General features: G+C 40.5%; 1 protein-coding gene and 1 pseudogene across 13 annotated transcripts in view; one reads left to right on the top strand and one right to left on the bottom strand.

Annotated features, from left to right (window-relative positions):
• The window catches only part of ALG9 (ALG9 alpha-1,2-mannosyltransferase), a 113,037-nt gene that overhangs the window by 9,679 nt on the left and 82,243 nt on the right, over positions 1 to 21,115 (bottom strand). For 10 of the 13 annotated variants that reach the window (XM_035716496.2, XM_025465560.3, XM_035716498.2 and 7 more), the window contains 2 exons: positions 4,742 to 4,860; positions 3,395 to 4,454 (listed from right to left, as the gene is read on the bottom strand). The exons of 1 other annotated variant lie outside the window; for it this stretch is intronic. In XM_035716496.2, coding sequence (XP_035572389.1) covers positions 4,417 to 4,454; positions 4,742 to 4,860 — 157 coding nt within the window. In that variant the 3' untranslated portion in view covers positions 3,395 to 4,416. Of the gene's footprint in view, positions 1 to 3,394; positions 4,455 to 4,621; positions 4,861 to 21,115 lie in introns of those variants that run through there. 2 more of the 13 variants (XM_025465556.3, XM_025465559.3) reach the window with 1 other exon arrangement.
• Positions 8,736 to 16,952, top strand: LOC112671550 (RWD domain-containing protein 1-like; annotated as a pseudogene).

Genomic DNA, 21,115 nt, shown 5'->3' with positions numbered 1-21,115 from the left:
TGAAAGCAAAGGCTGTGTATTAGTTGTAGGTTTTTTTTTTACTTTTCTTCTCCATTGTCAAACAAACGTGTATACTACCAAAATGTTCAGGGAACTGTGCTGAGCACTGAGAGGGTGACATGGGCTTTGCCACTAGATGTGTCATTGATGTTCTTGAGAGACCAGGAAGGATGACATTCTAGACAGAGAAAAGTAAATTAAGGCTGTGGGCTTCTCCCTCCTGGAATTCTATTAATAAAATCCCCTTCTCTGAAATGACTTGAAAGAAAGCAAACCCAAGTTTCATGGGCATTTTGGGTCCTAAGGAAAGAAAACTGATAACCAATCATACAAAACCAGATAACTACTAAAAGTTATTGGCTATAGGTACAAGGTATGGGAATGATGTCAAATTCATTCACAAAAAAACTTTTATTGTTCCTGACAACCTCCAACAAAGGAGGAAATTGCTTAAATGTTAAATATTACCAGATCCACATTTCTATGAATGTTAAGACTGTCGTGGTCCAGAGATTTTTTCATCCAAAAACATACAGTGCATCCGGAAACTATCACTTTTTAGGCACAACACTGACATGTTGAGTAATCTTCATAGTGCTTCGTTTTTCCAAAAGTACAATAAAACTAACCTTCGCAGGCTTTCACAAATAAAGGCTTCTTCCTAGAGTTTTCAGAATAAACATTCCAGACTATTTGGCCTGTGGAAGGCAGGTCTATACACTGAAGAATGAGAGTGGGGACAGATGGGAGGAGTTGAGTTTCAATCTCTGAAGATTTAAAAAAGACTCCATGTAGCAAAAGAGAAAATATCACACTAAACAGGAAAGTCAAATTGCCAAGATTTAATTCTTTCTTTTACAGAAAATACATGTATGTAATATAAACACTGACAAGTAAGATAAAGTACGGGAATCAGGAAGATAAATGAATTGGACAAGACTTGCTTCAACACTGCACTGCTTCCTGATTTCATCTGCAGCACAAATTACATGGTCATATATATTGGAAAAATTAAAGGCAACATTCATCTAGATTTACCAAAACACCAGAGGGCTCTGAAATCCAACAATGCCATACGGAAATCTGATCTTTCTGTTGCCCAAGAACAAAGCTGAGCACATTTCCATCTATCCATTTACTCAAGGCATTGAACGTAGTAACATCAGAATGAATTAACACATGAGATTTAATAGGTCATGGAGGCAAGGATGAAATTGTTCCTCTTTTCCCTCTTAAGAGAAAATAACTAAATTAAAAGCAGAGCTGCCTGACACCAGATAGAAGACAGCATAATCACAGTGAATTATTCCAATAAATCCCATGAAATGTAACACACAATAAAGGACTGCCATTGGTGCTTTGCCCCAACAGTCACTCCAGATCTAATGCTATAAAACCACATGAGTTTTTAAGGCTCTTTCCCAAAACTCCAAACTAGGAAAAGTGACCCAAATAAATGGTTGAGATCAAGAGCCACCTTGATTTAAAACAATGTTTCTAAACTCACATTCAGTAATAAAGAGTATGGGCTCCCATTTTCTAGGATTATCCCAGGAGATTAAAGTGACTGGTCTTTTATCAAAGTGTACCGGGTGATAGGTACACTTTGGTAATAGATGCCTACTATACTGCCAGGTTCAATAATGGGGCTCAGTGTCTTAAGATCTAGGGTTCAGATAAGGCTGCTTAAGATCTAGAGATCAGTGGAGTCCCTGACTGGCTCAGTCAGAAGAACATGTGACTCCTGATCTCAGGGTTAAGTGTTTGAGCCCCATTTAGAAATTACTAAAAAATAAATAAACTTGATAGAGATTAGAAAACCCTGAAACTGCCAAGTATACCCACCCCCTCACTCAGCTCTGTAATCAAGGTTCTTACAAATAACCTGTAGTCCTTCATTCTTCAATATTCAACAATCTGTGGAGAAAGAAGTGCCTCAGATACTGCATCCTTATGGAAGGCAGAGCTTACAGGAGGCTCATGCTAAACAATGATTCTCTAGAAGAGAAATGCTTGTATGACCAGGTGTTTTGAAACTCTTTTTTTCTCTAGGCAAAGCTGGGGAAGCAATACAGGGAGGCTATCCCTGTATTGCTGAGACAGAGATTTTTTTTTTCCTAATGTGTTTATATAACATCACATGAGAAATACTCATTTTCACCACAAAAAACATTCATTTTTATATCCCTTACCCCTAGCATTTGGCACAGTGTTTCACAATCTATTGTGCTCTCACTAAAGATGGACCTATAACAGAGAAAACCAAAACCAGGTTTGAAAAGGGATAGGAACGGATATTCCCAAGAAATCCCTGGATCAATTGTGACCTTTTTTGTGCTCTTTACAGTAAGTTCTTACTCAGAAGGCTTTTTTTTTTTTTTTTAACATGCAAGATGATAAAATAGACCAGCCATTGTATCTCTTGGATTAAGAAAAAAAGCTACTCACGGTGGACCTCTGTTATGGGACTCATTTACCTCTGCAAAAAGTAGAGCGCTTTAGCCATTGCAAAAGACAGTACATTGTTCCTGCAGGTAGAACAAGATCAAGATCTTTCGCTGAAAATTCTCTACCCTGTAGTCAGACCACAGGTGACAATATTTGCCTCAGAAAGCAGGAACCAAGTACTGGGGATTAAATGCCAGAAATCTTTAAAGCAGCAAGTGGGACCCTGGCTGAGCTTGACTCTCCCATCACTGTTCTAAACTGTCTAGACCAAGTTCCTCTCCAGCGCTTCAACCCTAGAAATTCCATTAGAGGGATCCCAAAAAGGAGACTTGTCATGTGGGAACCAGCCATTTTCTTCCTCCCTTATTACTTCTTTTCTCCTCTCTTGGGATCAGTTTCTGTTGAAAAGACCTTCTCTTTAAAGGATGGAAGATGGAAAATAGCTTCTATCCTCTGGAAAATAGCTTTATCCTATTTGCAGATACTAGACACAGTTACCCTTAGGAAAATAAGGCACCTATAATAGGCCCTCAGATAGCCTATGTGGAAATGCAACTAATAGGGGATCCTGTGTGGTTGCAGAAGAACAGAGCTTCCAAACACGAGCACTACTTTCTTGACACAGGCTGGGCTGCATCATCGGGTGCTGCTGTGATGGTCTGACAGGCACAATGGAGGCTCCGAGGAACTCAAAGAAATACAGATAAAAGTCTTCTTTAAAATAGAAAGTTACAGCAGCCTGGGTGGCCTAGCGGTTTAGTGCTGCCTTGGGCCCAGGGCGTGATCCTGGAGACCTGGGATCGAGTCCCATGTCGGGCTCCCTGCGTGGAGCCTGCTTCTCCCTCTGCCTGTGTTTCTGCCTTTCTCTCTCTCTCTCTCTGTGTCTTTCATGAATGAATAAAATCCTAAAAAAAAAATAAAAAAAAAAAAAAAAAAAAAATAAAATAGAAAGTTACATTATCAAGCAGGTCTCTGGCCAACACCATCATTCTTCCAAGTAATGTCTTCAGAGTCAAGAGAGGAAGGATGGAAGCACACTAGGGTAGAAGTTAGGGAACCAGGTGCTAGTCCTAGCTCTATTACTGACTGGCCTTGTGACCCTGGGCAAGCCATTTGACGTTCCCCACCCCCCATGCCAAAGTCTGTTTCATCATCTGTAAAATGGGGATAAAACCACTTGCCTTGTCTATCCCATGTCATGACTGTGAGGACCAAACGAGATAATGTGAAAGTGCTTTGTAAACTATGGAATATTGTAAGTAAAGTAACAGTAATACTTACTACATTTTAATTAGGTCCTTATCATTACCTATTTGACTAGACATGCCCCATGCAGAATGTACTTCGCAATAGATAGAATCAAAAATAGGTGCTATAAATACATACTTGGCCCTTTATCCACCAGGGTTGTTAAAAAAAGGGGGAGGGGGAATTCTTAATTTCCTCAGAAATGGCCTCAGAAAACATTACTTCAAAATATGAGGTCATCCAAACCTACCAAGTGATAGAATTAACTTTCTCCAAATATGTCCCGTACAGTTATGGTCTGGTCTGTTGATACCTTAATACAGAGAAGTCTTGAATTCAAACAACAGCATGCTTAGACCTAAAGAAAACATATTACAGTTTGTTGTAAAGGAAATAAAATGAAAATAAGAGGCATTCTACATAATGAAATTAGGTCACAGTTCCTCAAATAGTTGCCTTTTTCCTGAGTATCTCCAGGACAGGGTTCTAGTCCTGTGAAGTGCTTTAGAGAAGCTTAGTCTTGCATGAGGTGAAAAGGACATGTAGGTTGGCAATTAGGCTGTGCTCATTTTCAGCACTAGAGTTTGAACAAGGTCTGCTAGGAGCTGCCAAACAGCTTTGGTGGAGAAGCCCATATGGCCCAAAAGAGGCTTGCTACTTCTCAGATGCCAGGCCAGAGTATGGAGAACAGTTTAACGCAGCCATCCAGTTCAGGGATTTTCAATTCTTCCTGTAAGGTAGTTCTGCTCTCCTCCGGTCTAGTAAATAATTGAACAGAAGAAAAACAGTAAGATGTAGAGCAACATATCTACCACACTTTAGGGCCTTTTCCTGCCTAGCTGCAATAAGTTTACATGCAGAACAGAGACACAGGCAAGACGAGAACGTGAAGGACTCTGACCAGCCCAAAGCACCCAGATTCCAGTCTCTGTGTCAGACAGCTTTTATTACAAATGTTACAAATGATGACTTGGAGGGAGTCCCATCAGTGCAATCACTAGTTAACAGGATGACCGTCCTTTGGGGCCACAGGCGTGTTGCTAACCTCCGCTTTTCTTCCTGATTTGCTTTGCTTTCCGGGGTTTGAGGATGGTGTAGTTCGCATACACTGTATATTGATCTGACAGGAAGGGGACATAGAATGCCCGCAGTAACTTTGAAGATCTGAGAAACAAGAAAGAAAGAAAAAAAGAAAAAAGACGAGTCAGAAGTTTGTCATTTGAGAGAATTTCCAACAATGTTGAAAATGATAAAATGAAGTTACCTTAGTGCAGTGGTGAGGATCTTACTCTAAACATTTAGCACAGAAAAATCTCTCATTTAACTACTAAATCATGAAGACAGATTTAATCGAGACCAAGTACCTTGCTACCAACACTGAAAAGATGGCATCCCTAATAAGCCACAGTGTTTCCTTCAGAATAGCTACAGGCCTTCACTTTGCACAGAATATGCCATAGATAAGTTCCAGGTCAATCAAAGGACTGCTATTACTGGAATAAACTCTTAACACCCAAGTGGTTTCTGCATCTAAGAGACTGTAGAGATGCCAAACGCTCCAATGATCCTGATTCCAGTTCTTAGTTTCCTAGGAGAGGTAAAGAAAACTATGTCCTGGGCTTTCTGTGCACATGCTCACTCCAGCAGTGCCTAATCAGAGAGAGAGAGAGAGAGAGAGAGAGAGAGAGAGAGAGAGTATACACACAAGCTCATGGGTCCGTGGCAGGTGGTAATATACCAACTTGTTACTAAAATATACAAAGAGCAGAAAGCAGAACTTCTCATGAGTTTCTCAATGTGAAAAATCCCTCACATTTATTGAGTACTCAGTATTAGACAAGCACTAGAAAAAGTGCTTGCACTTCTAAAGATATTATTTAATTCACTCAATAACCCCATGAGGAAAGTGCTATTATCTCTACTTTAGAGATGGGCAACTGAGGCCTACACAAAGTAACCTGGTCAGGGTCACACAGTAAGTGATAGATGATAGAGCCCTCATTCAAATCCAGATTTCATTCCAGATTCTGCACTTGATAACCTGCATTATGGTTTATCCTACATTCCAGAAACAGGCTAACCAAATTCATCACTTCCTAGAAAATGTGGCAGTGATAGTTTGGAATTCTATATGAAGTATTACTTCTTGACTATGCGTTCTGAGTCTAAAAATCAGAAGTTGGCCCAGTTACTGCCACCCTAAATGAGGTAGCTGGAGAGTGTTCTGCTGCCAGTCCTCTTCCAGACTCTAAACTTGTAAATGTCATGTCAACGTGGCATTTGTACTGGCAGCCTACCCCTGGGTTTGGCAGACTCCCGCAATGCCTGCACACAATGATATCGTGCTTGGCATACACACCTCTTAGATTCTCCCCAAATGGGACGCTGGCAGTGCTCTGTGCTCAACAGAGATGCACTTTCCTTCAACAGCTAACAGCTCAAGGGCTTTGATAGAAAAGAGGCTTAGAAGAGAGACAAATGAGATAAAGCAGGCCTGCTAACAAAATGAACATGAGGAGGAAGCACCTACCTCAGTAAAAAAGAAGTTAGTTTATCCTTTCTGTCCATGCCACAAAGATAAGGGGAAGGTCAGAACAGAAAACTGTAAGCCAGAGCAAACTCCTGCAAGCTTCAGTGTAGTAAAGAGAGGCTAAGACTAATTAAGAGTCATTTCCATTGCAGCAGGCTCTGCCATCAAAACTCTGTTAGCATGGTCAGTACATATTTCTGGTCAGCTCAATTCTTCAGACAGCTCCAATAGAACATTTTAGGCCTGCTGGGCCCAATGTGAGTTTTTCCACTCTCTCTTTTTTGAACAATTCCTTACTATTTGGGAAGGCTGTTATTTCATAATTTTTTTTAGAGTCTTCTAAGAACAAAGAAAAATTGTACTTATTTTTTAGAATAAAGCTCATCTGGGATCCCTGGGTGGCTCAGCGGTTTGGCGCCTGCCTTTGGGCCAGGGCGCGATCCTGGGGTCCTGGGATCGAGTCTCGTGTCGGGCTCTTGGCATGGAGCCTGCTTCTCCCTCCTCCTGTGTTTCTGCCTCTCTCTCTCTCTCTCTCTCATGAATGAATGAATGAATGAATGAATGAATAAATAAATAAATAAATAAATAAATAAATAAATACTAAAAAAAAAAAACCTCATCCTATCTTTACCATGTGGGTCCACTGCAACCTTTTTATAGTTTTTTTTTTTAATTTTTATTTATTTATGATAGTAACAGAGGGAGAGAGAGAGGCAGAGACACAGGCAGAGGGAGAAGCAGGCTCCATGCACCGAGAGCCCGACATGGGATTCGATCCGGGGTCTCCAGGATCGCGCCCTGGGCCAAAGGCAGGCGCCAAACCGCGGCGCCACCCAAGGATCCCACTGCAACCTTTTATAAATTTAAGTTATATTACAGAATTTTAGTGGTTTTATTTTTTTCTTCTGTATCTTGGATTATTTACAACTATGTTTTTTTATTTTTTTTTAATTTTATTTATTTATTTACGATAGTCACAGAGAGAGAGAGAGGCAGAGACACAGGCAGAGAGAGAAGCAGGCTCCATGCACCGGGAGCCCGACGTGGGATTCGATCCCGGGTCTCCAGGATCGCGCCCTGAGCCAAAGGCAGGCGCCAAACCGCTACGCCACCCAGGGATCCCCAACTATGTTTTTTTAAAAAACTAAAATAAGACAAAGGAAAAGAGAAGTCACCAAAAAGGATGATGCAAAAGTAATCACCATTATCCTGCAATTTTCTAATTGCGCTCCCCAAATTATTGTATCATCTTTCAATAAGGTTTAAAAGACCTGAGACACTATCTTCGCTGTCTGCTTTTAGCTTTCATTGAACACAGTTGAGAATCCTGGATTTTTTAATTTTCAGTCCATAATGGCAATGAGAAGAAAATGGATGGAAGGAGACATTTCACAATTATTAGATCAGAAGATGAGTGCAGGGCACCTGGGCGGCTCGGTTGATTGAGCGTCTGCCTTTGACTCAGGTCATGATCCTGGGGTCCTGGGATCAAGGCCTGCATCAAGCTCCCTGCTCAGCGGGGAGTCTGCAGTCCTCCCTCTGCCCTTCCCTCCACTTGTGCTCACTCTCTCTCTCTCTGAAATAAATAAATAAAATCTTATTAAAAAAAAAAAAAGAAGAGGATGATGAGTGCAGAAAGATACAGAGCAGAACCTCCAGTAAGAATGGTAACCCCAATCCTAAGTATAAGTTCAGTCTAAGCATCTTCAGATGACAGTATATTATACAGTATATACAGATGAATCCTCTCAAAAATTGATGAATGAGCAAGGTATTTCTCAGAACAAAAAGAATATAAGGTATTTTCACTGAGTCAGTCATCCCACAGGGAAGACTTCATCATTCAATGTTTTGCAACAAGAACCTGGACCATCCTTTACACTGAAAGGACATATGATCATATTCTTTCATCTTTTATGAGAGCTGTGGGCCAAATTTTATTTGATACAGTTCACAGTGGGCAAATGCTGAAGGCAGGTTAGTATTCAAGGATGACTAGGAGCAGTATATATGGGAAAGAAATTTAAAAATTCATGGATCTATCATCTTGGTTTATAAATCTAAGAATGAAAATGTCTGAATTATGGAGCTAAGAAGACAGTTATACTCTCTTCAACAAAATTATGAGCCATCAAAGGTTTCAAAAAATTTCTGGTTTTGCATTTTGATGATGCTAGTGGTAGAACAACTAGAAGTGATAAGCTAGAACCTCCTGGAGATATATTTAAAGTTTGGAACCAGTATTTTCAAGATGGACCTATTCCAGGTCCATGCATGACAAGTGCATTCAGAGGTGTCCATTTCACTTGTCTATATATCTATGTATTTATTCTGAAGCAGAAGAATATGGAACAAAGATTTGAGGTCACTACATTTAAATTGTTAAGCTTTCAAATGAAGGTTTTGTTTCTGTTTTACTATCCTCTTACTCATATTTTTTAAGTTACTTATAAAATAACTAAAAAGAAAACTGTAAAAAATAAAAAGTGTCTATTGGGAAAGACAGCAAATGGCGGACTATTTTTCTTGGTATGCTGACAGATCATGCCCAGAAACTCTAGAAGAGATTCTGGGCCATACAGGGGACATCACGAAAAATACGGACTGCCCTGAGGTGGAAGAAGGGCTACTATGCCTTACTGTGGAAAGCAAAAGGCAGGCTGAGACAAAGATAAAAAATAAGGGAGACCAGGACAAAATACATGCAATACATAGGAGATTAGCAGTGAGAACATATGAAATATTCCTGCAATCAAGATGACAAATGACTCAGTAGGGAAAAATGACAAAGAATATGAATGGAGAAAAGAAACATAAATGGTCAATTAAACACAGGAAGCAATGTTCAATCTTACCAGTAAATCAGGGAAATGGAAATACAGATGTAATTTTTCAATAATCAGGTTTGCACAAGTTAAAAAGTCTGACAGTATCAAATAACCAAACACTGGCGAGGAATTAGGAAACAGATATTGCCAAAGTGGAAATCTGCACAGCCATTTAGAAAAGCAATTTTAACGGTGTTTGTTTGTTTAAGATTTATTTATTCATGAGAGACAGAGAGAGAGAGAGAGAGACAGAGACACAGGCAGGGGAGAACCAGGCTCCATGCAGGGAGCCCAATGCGGAACTCGATCCTGGGACTCCAGGATCACGTCCTGGGCCGAAGACAGGCGCCAAACTGCTGAGCCACCCAGGGATCCCCATCTTTAACAGTGTTAAAGCAAAAACTATGCAGCCCCTATTATAAAGAATTTTTATTTTATACTCTACACCATACTGTTTTAACAAGCTACTCCGTTTTCCATTTGTACAATAGAAAATTTCAAACATATACAAAAGTAGGCAAACATACTACTTATAATAGTTTTTAAAAACCAGTAGATAAATTTTTAAATAAATGTCAAATCCTTAAATGAATAAAACCCTTATATGTTTACTATGTGTGGGGCTTTGTGTGCTGGCCCTGAGGCACAAAAATTTCTGTTCTCAAAGAGCTAATGATCTAGTTGGGAGAAACAATATAAATGATACATAACCACAACATAGCATTTACTAAATACTAAAAGCTGATACCAAAGTTCAAAGTGATACTATACACATTGAAAAGACAGGACAAACACTGAGGGTTGCACAGGTGTGGAAAAAGCATTTACTGTATCTTATTTCATTTTCTCCATCCAACATTCCAAGATAGACTCAACAGAGGCGACTTGCTCATTCATATAACCAGATCTACAGGATCTTAGGTTAAATGCTCTGTCCACAGCCTGAAAATGGCTTAAATAAAATCCAAACTCTTTCGCATGGGCTACAAAGCCCTAGGAGATCTAGCCCTTCCTTGCCTGGCCAACCTCACCTCGCACACTTGCCCACTACGCCAGCATCCTCTCAATCCCTCCCTACCCTACAACCTTCGCATGCTTTCCTTCCTCTGCCTAAAACACTCTTCAAAGCCCAACTCATTTTTCATTCTTCATCTTAGAGGCAACCTTTGAGAGGTCTTGCAACATCCTAGGAAACCCTAAGCTTCCAGTTCTATCAGTTAATCTGAGTGTACCTTGTGTGTTGGTACACTCTTCACAATGTGTAACTTGTTGGTTACTTTGTTTATTGTCTGTTTTCACCCCTATTCCCAGTACCAGATTTCTGGGACCAAGTCTGTTTTGTTTACCAACAGCACGGTGTCTGGCACCCAATATGTGCTGAAAAGCAAAGGTTAGATGGAGGTTGAATGGAAGAATGGAAGGCAGGGAGGGAGCGAAGGAGAAGGAAAGACCACTGAAGAGAGTGAGGGACGGATTTTATACAAATGAGATCTGAGTTTAACTCAATCCAGTTCTTCCACCAGTGACTGAGCATCATGTCAAGCAATGATTTAAGTGCCAGAAAAATAATGGGGACAGAAGAGTCCCACTCTCAATGGGGAATTTAAAGTCCCATTGCAGGTGTAGCTTGTAACAGGCATCTTGCTAAGGACAAGCACAGGTCCAACTTGAATACATCAAGAGATCCAGGAAGCATCTTGATTCTGCCATGCTTCCTCCATGTACAGTCCCAAGAAATTCAGCATCAAATTCTATTATGTGTTCAGGAAACACGAGTCATTTCTAGTTAAGCCTGAATACAAAACTATATAAAAGGTGGGGACTCTACATAAGAGAAGCCTTATATAATCCATTTATCATCCGAGCTTGGTATTGGAACAATCTTATTAGAAAGTAAATCTTTTTCCTCTGCTCGTGGTCTTTAAGAGCATTATCTACCATTAACATCTAAAGCCACTAGGAATGCAAGCTGGTACAGCCACTCTGAAAAACAATGTGGAAGTTCCTCAAAGAGTTAAAAATAGAGCTACCCTATGACCCAGTAATTGCACTGCTGGGGATTCACCCCAAAGATACAGATGCAGTGAAACAGCAGGACACCTGCACCCCAGTGTTCATAGCAGCAATGTCCACAATAGCCAAACTGTGGAAGGAGCCTCGGTTTCCATCGACAGATGAATGGATAAAGAAGATGTGGTTTATGTATACAATGGAATATTACTCAGCCATTAGAAATGACAAATACCCACCATTTGCTTCAACATGGATGGAACTGGAGGGTATTATGCTGAGTGAAATAAGTCAATCGTAGAAGAACAAACATTATATGGTCTCATTCATTTGGGGAATATAAATAATAGTGAAAGGGAATAGAAGGGAAGGGAGAAGAAATGGGTAGGAAATATCAGAAAGGGAGACAGAACATGAAGACTCCTAATTCTGGGAAACGAACTAGGGGTGGTGGAAGGGAAGGAGGGCGGGGGTGGGGGTGAATGGGTGATGGGCACTGAGCGGGGCAGTTGATGGGATGAACACTGGGTGTTATTTTGTATGTTGGCAAATTGAACACCAATAAAAGATAAATTTATTATTTAAAAAAAAAAGAAGCTGTGGTCCATGTATACAATGGAATATTACTCAGCCATTAGAAACAACAAATACCCATCATTTGCTTCAACGTGGATAGAACTGGAGGGTATTATGCTGAGTGAAGTAGAGAAGGACAATCATATGGTTTAACTCATACAGGGAATATAAGAAATAGTGAAAGCGTTTATAAGGGAAAGGAGGGAAAATGAGTGGGAAAAATTAGAGAGGGTGACAAAACATGAGAGACTCCTAACTCTGGGAAATGAACAAAGGGTAGTGGAAGGGGAGGTGGGCAGGGCAACTGGGTGATGGGCACTAAGGAGGGCACTTGATGGGATGAACACTGGTGTTATAGTATATGTTGGTGGAAGGAGGAAGGAAGGTAGGAAGGAAGGAAGGGAGGGAGGGAGGGAGGGAGGAAGGAAGGTCTAAAGCCAGTAATATCTTCTAGAAGATAGAAGGAAGGAAGGAAGGGAGGGAGGGAGGGAGGAAGGAAGGTCTAAAGCCAGTAATATCTTCTAGAAGATGAAGTGAGCAGTCAATATACACATACATGTACATCACTTATGAGTATATGGACTATTTTTTTTAACCCAAAAAAAAACAAGTTGGCTTGAATTCTTCACTTCTAACACAATAGCTGATGTTCTAAATTAATTTCTTTACCTTCAACAACTTTAACATGTTAAGCACGACTAGGGCTTTTTAAATTGCTCTGTTACTGGATAGAGTGACATCAAATTGGTTATTTGGCTTTGTGAAAGAAAAGAGCAGTGGAGCACTGGAGTAGCATAGACCTGGAAACACAGACCTAGAAACACAGAGCAGACTGAAATACAAATTGGAACCTAACTAATATCTATCAAAACTCACACAACAATGTCTGTAATAACGTGAAATGCCATAGCATTGCCCTAGGGAAGCACAGGAAGCATAATTTAGGGAGCCACATCACTCAGCATAATACCCCCCAGTTCTATCCACGTTGAAGCAAATGGTGGGTTCAACGTGGATAGAACTGGAGGGTATTATGCTGAGTGAAGTAAGTCAATCAGAGAAGGACAAACATTATATGGTTTCATTCATTCGAGGAATACAAAAAATAGTGAAAGGGATTAAAGGGAAAAGGAGAGAAAATGAGTGGGAAATATCAGAGAGGGAGACAGAACATGAAAGATTCCTAAATCTGGGAAATGAACAAGGGGTAGTGGAAGGGGAGGTGGGCAGGGTGGGGGGGTAGGTTGGGGTGACTGGGTGATGGGCACTGAGGGGGGGGCACTTGATGGGATGAGCACTGGGTGTTATGCTATATGTTGGCAAATCGAACCCCAATAAAAATATACAATAAAGTAAAATAAAAACTTGAAAAGGAAAAAAAAATTTAGGGAGCCACAAAATAAGTACCTCAATCATAGAAGTTGACTTTCCCTCCCAGTGAGAAAGTCACTTAAGCAATTCGAGGATGAAATCCACGTTGACAAAGCAATTGCCTGAATAGCATAATTAGCCACAGCTCAGAATGTTTTCTAATTCAATTAGCAGCCCTATTGATCAGGGCCGGGGGAGCATTCTGCTGTGATTTAAATCTGCCCTTGCTGGCGGTCACGGAAGACTGCCTGCCAGACCCCGAGGTCACCAGCTCAACAGGCACAAATGAAATGCTGGGTCAATTTTTCATGTTACAAAGAAAACATCCTAGTCCTCAGGTTTTCTATTTTTAGCTATCTATCCATCCATCCAAACATTAATAGCCCTGTGAACCTCTAGTCTAAACCCACTGCCAGTTCTTTCTTTTTAAAGCTGGTTTCCTCTCTCTCTCTCTCATGTAGTTCATAAACCAGCAAGATTGTCCACGGTCCGCCGCACAGAAATCTTCAGTTCCAAAGAGAATTTCAGAATCCTCTCAAGACTTAATCTTAGCCATCCTCAACCTACAGTCCCATATCAAGCAATTTAAGAACTGCTCAAAAAGCCGGGGCACATCAAAAATGTGACTGTGCTTTAATAATTTTTAACAGGAAATGGGGTGATAAATACTAATCTTCTGTAAGTAGTGCAGAGGGGACATTTCTCTCTTTTTCAAAGAAGAGAGGGGGACACAGGAGTTACATGCTGTATGTTATACCCCATGAGAGTGCCGGTCTCATGAAAGAACTTTGTCTAACTGCCATTATCTCCAGTTTTTAGGACAGTACCACATAAAGTGCCCAATAAATATCCTTCTGTGAAAGAATAAATCAGAACATCTAGTTTTACCTCCCTTGCTCCTAACAATATTCATCTTCTACAAGGAAAAGGAATTAGCAAAAATACTACAAAGCTCTTTTTTCTCTTCACTTACCGAACAGATCAGTCCTAAGGACATCAGATGGGTCCAAGCAAAGTTAAGAGTCTACAGCGTGTGATGGTGGCAGGGGGGAGTGTCCCACGGGATGTCACAGCACAAGTGACATGTGGAGAGCACCCAATATTGGTCAAGAAAATATTAATGCAGAAAGCCAAGTAACCTCTCCAGGTTTCAGTTTACATAAAATGTGCTGAAGCCTGATTACCTACGTGACCAGAATGACACTACTTCCAGCAGGGATGTCCAATAGACCCTTGACATTCATGAATACATTCCCAGTTTTGACTATTTGGTAGCCACCTCCAAAGATCCGTGTAATGGTCTGGAAGTTCGCTGAGGCACAAACTGTAATCACAGCACTACAAGACTGTGTACAGAGTGAATCATTTAACTGATCCATGGCCCTGGTCAATCACCTGACATAACACCATAACCTCTTGCCAGTAATCTTTAGCCAAAATTCAGAATGAGGGAATTGAGAAAGAACTGGTAGTAGGCCATCTTGTGACCTTCAGTCCCACCAGTGCTTGGCAAATGCACTTCACTAGTCTCTTTTCCACCTGATGGCTACTTAAATATGAAGGTATTACAAGATCTAGCCACCATTCCTGCAGAGAAGACACTATAAACCGTGTTCAACCGTGTCTGTCTCTGCTTTTTGGACCTTTATTTGGACTATTTCTATGTGACAAATAGAAACACTGAAAACCACATCAGGTAGATGATTCTTGCAAGATTTACAGAGAAGAAATAAACAATGAGCATACTTTAAAATAACTCAAATCTTTTTTCTTTTTAGCTAAAAAAAACAATTTGTGATTTCTCTCAAATGTGTGGTTCACTGATGGTTTTGTTTCACCTGCTGTTGGTTAGAAACCTCATAACAGCCACACTCCTGTGGCTGGCTATAGGCTCAGAGTTCAGCTAGTGAAAAGGGACCTTCAGGCCACCTCCATGTGGGCCTCCTTTCTCCACATGGGCTTTGGATCTCCTTAAAGCCCAGTGCCTGCACCTAAGAAGGAGCATTCCAAGAGACACCACATTGAAGCCCATTGGCCACTCAACCATCTTTATCTTACTGAATAAGGGCATCAGAGACTTCCAAAGAAATCCTTATTTCACTTTTTTTTTTCTTTTTACTCTGGCATAAATCCAGCTTTAGGAATTTGAAATAATCACAAAACAAAACTACATGCCAATGTGACTAACAAACACAGATGCAAAACTCTCAACAAAATATTAGCAAATAGCATACACCCACCACGATCACATGGGACTTATTCCAGAGATGCAAAGATGTTTCAATATTCACAAATCAATCAACGTGGTATATCACATCACCGAAATGAAAGAAAATCACATGATTGTCTCTATAGATGCTTAAAAAGCATTTGACAAAAGTCACTATCCATTCATGATGAAAACTCCCAACAGGGATCCCTGGGTGGTGCAGCGGTTTGGCGCCTGCCTTTGGCCCAGGGCACGATCCTGGAGACCCTGGATCGAATCCCACGTCAAGCTCCTGGTGCATGGAGCCTGCTGTGCCTGTGTCTCTGCCTCTCTCTCTCTCTATCTCTCTCTCTGAGCGTGACTATCATAAATAAATTTTAAAAAAATTTTTTTTAAAAAAAGAAAACTCCCAACAAAGTGGGTTTACCAGAACATACTTTGACACAATAAAGGCCATATATGAAAACCTCACAGTGAGGCAGAGGCCCATGTGGGGCTATTGCTCAGCAGGCCCAGGCCCAGGGCCTCAGAGCCGGGAATCTGCACCTGCACCAACCTAGCTACTGCCAGCTCTCCCGGTCCACCATGGTCCCCACTGCAGGGTCATTTGGGTGGCCAGGCAGTCCACATGCAGAAGTGAGGGCCACGATGACAGAGTATGGCAGGGAATAGCACAAGCTGGAAGCTCTGGAATCCATTTACCCTGACTCCTTCACAGGCAGATGTCTCTTAGCTACCCCTGTATAGCACCAGTGCAGTTCATAGTCTCTCTCACCAACAGTACAGATGTGTTGTGAGGATGTGAAGGGGACACCTGAAGAGGGGTTTGAGATGTTATTAACTGGTATTATCAGAAAATCCACCCAGTTTCACCATTACTCTGACATCTAAGGCTGGAGAAAAAGATGAAACTGTCCAGGCTACCCTCAAGTTTATATACAGTGAAAAATACATAGATGAAGCCCCTCTTTATGAATATTCTCCCAGGAAAATCGACAAGAGAATGAGGACTCAGATATATATATTTTTAAGATTTTATTTATTCATTCATGAGAGACACAGAGAGAGAGAGGCAGAGACACAGGCAGAGGGAGAAGCAGGCTCCATGCAGGGAGCCCGACGTGGGACTCCATCCCAAGTCTCCAGGATTACACCCTGGGCTGGAGGCAGCGCTAAACTGCTGAGCCACCCAGGCTGCCCAGACTCCGATATCTTTAAACTATTAGCATTATAGGCAGAAGAAAAATCTTGGCAATGGTAAGGATCTTCAGTGACAGTTGCGCAAGAAAAATGAAATGAGATAGATCAAATATAAACTAGAAGAGAAGAAAAGAAACAAAAAGAGAAAGAAGCAGAGGAAGCTAAAGAGCAATTATTTCCTGGCATTCCTGTTACAAACGAGAATTTAAGTTGGAAGGCCAAATTTGATGCAGAACTCTTGGAAATTAAAAAGAAATCAATGAAAGAAGAAGATTGAGTAAGAAAAAAAATTAAGTGGGAAACTACTATTTGAAATGGATCAAAATCTTGACACACTGGATATTCAGAGGATGCTGGAAACAATGTGGAGGTGGATGAATCTATGTTCCAGGAAATGGAGTACATGGAGCTAGAGGATGAGGAGGATGATCCAGACTATAATTCTGCTGACCCAGAGATTGACCTAAAGAACTATCCCCATTCGCAGGGAGGTGTGACTGCCATAGCATCTGTGGCTGTGCTGAGGTGTTGATATTTCTTTTCTCTGAGAAAAAATAATTTTCTGGAGAATATTCTTCTGATAGCTTTTTTTTTTAAGATTTATTTATTTATTCATGCAGAGAGAGCGAGAGAGAGGCAGAGACACAGGCAGAGGGAGAAGCAGGCTCCATGCTGGAAGCCCGATGTGGGACTTCATCCCGGGTCTCCAGGATCACACCCCGGGCTGCAGGCGGCGCTAACTGCTGCGCCACCAGGGCTACCCCTCTGATAGCTTTTGTCATTGAACTTTAATAAACTGATCTTAAGATTTTATTTATTCATGAGAGACAGACAGAGAGAGAGAGAGAGAGAGGCAGAGACACAGGCAGAGGGAGAAGCAGGCTCCATGCAGGGAGCCCAATGCGGGACTCAATCCCGGGACTCCAGGATCACACCTGGGCCAAAGGCAGGCACTAAACCACTGAGACACCCAGGGATCCCCTACTGATCTTAAAATTTCAAAAACAGAAAACTCTACAGCTAACATCACACTCCATGGTGAAAAACTGAGAGCTTTCCCTCTAAGATCAGAAGCAAGACAAGGATGTGCACTCTCATCATTTTTATTCAACATAGAACTGGAAGTCCTGGCCACAGCAATTAGACAAGAAAAAGGAATAATAAGCATCCAAATTGGTAAAGAAAAAGTAAAACTTTCATTATTTGTAGATGACATGATACTATATACAGGAAATCCTCAAGACTCCACCAAAAAACTTCTAGAGTAATTAACAAATCAGTACAGTGACAGGATACAAAATTAATACCCAGAAATTGACAGTATTTCTATGCACTACTAACGAAGTAGCAGAAAGAGAAACTGAGAAAACAGCATTTACATTTGCATCAAAAATAATAAAATAGGGGATCCCTGGGTGGCTTAGTGGTTTGGCGCCTGCCTTAGGCCCATGGAGTGATCCTGGGGTCCTGGGATCGAGTCCCATGTCAGGCTCCCTGCATGGAGCCTGCTTCTCCCTCTGCCTGTGTCTCTGCTTCTCTCTCTCTCTATGTCTCATGAATAAATAAATAAAATCTTAAAAAAAAAAAAAGTAATGAAATACCTAGGAATAAACTTAATCAAGGAGATGAAAGACTTGTACTCTGAAAACTATAAAACAGTGATCAAAGAAACTGAAGATGACACAAACAAATGGAAAGATAGTATTAATTCTGGCATAGACTATCAGAATTTCCATATTACCCAAAGCAATTTACATATTTAATGCAATCCCTATTAAAATACCAACAGTATTTTTCACAGAATTATTGCAAATAATCCTAAAATTTGAATGGAACCACAAAAGACCCAAAGTAGTCAAAGCAATCTTGAGAAAGAAAAACAAAGGTGGAGGTATCACAGTTCCAGATTTCAAGATATACTACAAGGCTGTAGTAATCAAAACAGTATTGCACTGGCACAAAAACAGACCCGGAGATCAAGAGAACAGAGAGCCTAGAAATAAACCCACACCTATATGGTCTATTAATCTTCAACAAAGGATGCAAGAATATACAATGGGAAAATGACAGTCTCTTCAACAAATGGTCATGAGAAAACTGGACAGCTACACGCAAAAAGAGGAAGTGAGATCACTTTCTTACACCATGCACAAAAATAAAACTCAAAATGGATTAAAGACTTAAATCTGAGGGGCGCCTGGGTGGCTCAGTCGGTTAAGCATTTGACTTTTGATTTTGGCTGAGATCATGATTTCAGGGTCCTAAGATGGAGCCCTGCATTGGGCTCCCCACTGAGCAGGGAGTCTATAGGAAATTCTCTACCTCTGCCCCTTCCCCTGGCTCATGCTCTCTCTCCCCTTCTCTCCCTCAGATAATAAATACATAAATCTTTAAAAAAAAATCTAAATCTGAGACCTGAAACCATAAAAATCCTAGAAGAGAACACAGGCAGTAATTTCTCTGACATCGCTATAGCAACATTTTTCTAGATATGTCTCCTCAGGCAAGGGAAACAAAAACAAAAATAAACTACTGGGAATACATTAAAATAAAAAGCTTTTGCAAGGTAAGGAAGTCATCAATAAAACGAAAAGGCAACCTACTGAATGGGAGAAGATAGTTGCAAATGATATATTTGATAAGGAGTTAATATCCAAAATACATTTTTAAAAACTCATACAACTCTACATCATAAAACCAATTAAAAAATGGGCACAGGATCTGAGTAGACATTTTCCAAAGATGACACACAGATGGCCAACAGACACATGAAAAGATCCTTAACATCACTCATCATCAGGGAAATGAAAATCAAAACCACAAAAGGTATCACCTCACACCTGTCAGAATGGCTAAAGTCAACAACACAAGGAATAACAAGTGTTGGCGAGGATGTGGAGAAAAAAGAGCCTTTGTGCACCACTAGTGGGATTGTAAACTAGTACAACCACAGTGTGGAGGTTCCTCAAAAAATAAAAATATCATATGATCCAGTCATTCCACTACTGGGTATTTACTAAAAGAAAAAGAAAACACTGGGTAGCCCGGGTGGCTCAGCGGTTTAGTGCTGCCTTCGGTCTGGGGCGTGGTCCTGGAGACCCAGGATTGAGTCCCACATCCAGCTCCCTGCATGGAGCCAGCTTCTCCCTCTGCCTGTGTCTCTGCTTCTCTCTCTCTCTCTCTCTCTCTCTCTCATGAATAAATAAATAAAATCTTTAAAAAAATGAAAACACTAATTTGAAAAGATAAATGCACTCCTATGTTTACTGCAGCATTATTTACAATAGCCAAGATATGGAAGCAGCCCAAGTGTCTATTGATAGATGACTGGGTAAAGAAGATGTGGTGTATATATACAATGGAATATTAGCCATAAAAATGAATCTTGCCATTTTCAACAACATGGATGGAACTAGAGAGTATAATGCTAAGTGAAATAATCAGAGAAAGACAAATACCTTATGATTTCATTCATATGTGGAATTTAAGAAACAAATGAACAAAGGAAAAGAGAGAGAGAACCCAAAATACAGACTCTCAACTATAGAGAACAAATCGATGGTTACCAGAGGGAAAGGGGGAGGGGGATGAGTGAAACAGATGAAAGGGGATTAAGAGTGCACTTACGATGAGCACTCAATAATGTATAGAATTATTATTAGTTTTAATAAAACTAAACTAAAAAAAAAGACATGGTATACATACATAATGGAATACATTACAGAGCCACAAAAAGGGATGAGACTATGCAATTTGAGACAACATGGATAGATCAAGAGGGTATTATGCTAACTAATAAGTCAGAGTGAGAAAAACAACATATGGTTTCATTCATATGTGGAATCTAAAAAATAAAACAAATGTTTAAACAAAAAGTAGAATCAGACCTATAAAGAACAAACTGATGAATGCCAGAGGGGAGATGGGCAAAATGAATGAAAGGGTGGGAGATACAGGATTCTAGTTATGGGATAAATAAGTCACAGGAATAAAAGGCAGGGCATAAGGAATATTGTCAATGATATTGTATCAGTGATGTATGGTGACAGATGGTAGATATACTTGTGGTCAAAGTAGCATAATGTATAAACTTGTGGAAACACTATGTTTTATACCTGAAACTAATGTAACATTGTGTGTCAACTATACTCAAATTTAAAAAAAGAACATGAAATACATCCAATAATTGTTGAATATTTTCTGAGACCTTAGTATGTGCTAGGTATTGTAGGGGTTTCTAACTCTCAAGGAACTTAGAATAAAGACTTTTGATGATGCCTGCTGCTTGGTCTAAGCTAGCTAAAAGCAGTGGCAGTCCTAAAAGACTGTATACACTTTTCAAACCTGAGAATCTCTATAACACAGACTCCGAGCATAGACGGTCTGTACACAGTCTTCTTCTATAGAACTAATTTCTAGGGCAGCTCAGGTGGCTGGCTCTGCACCGTCTTCAGCCCAGGGCCTGATCCTGGAGACCCAGGATCGAGTCCTGTGTCGGGCTCCTTGCATGGAGCCTGCTTCTCCCTCTGCCTATGTCTCTGCCTCTCTCTCTCTCTCTCTCTCTCTCTGTGTGTGTGTCTCTCATGAATAAATACATAAAAATCTTTAAAAAAAAAAACTAATTTCTAAACAACGGGAAACACTATCTGAACTTCAGAAAAACAAAACAAAAGGTTTGTTGTTCTTAAAATATCA

This window comes from Canis lupus, chromosome 5 (genome assembly GCF_003254725.2).
Source record: "Canis lupus dingo isolate Sandy chromosome 5, ASM325472v2, whole genome shotgun sequence".
Classification (NCBI taxonomy): Eukaryota; Metazoa; Chordata; class Mammalia; order Carnivora; family Canidae; genus Canis; species Canis lupus.
The sequence above is the reverse complement of the archived record's forward strand: the minus strand, read 5'-3'. Positions and strand labels throughout refer to the sequence as shown.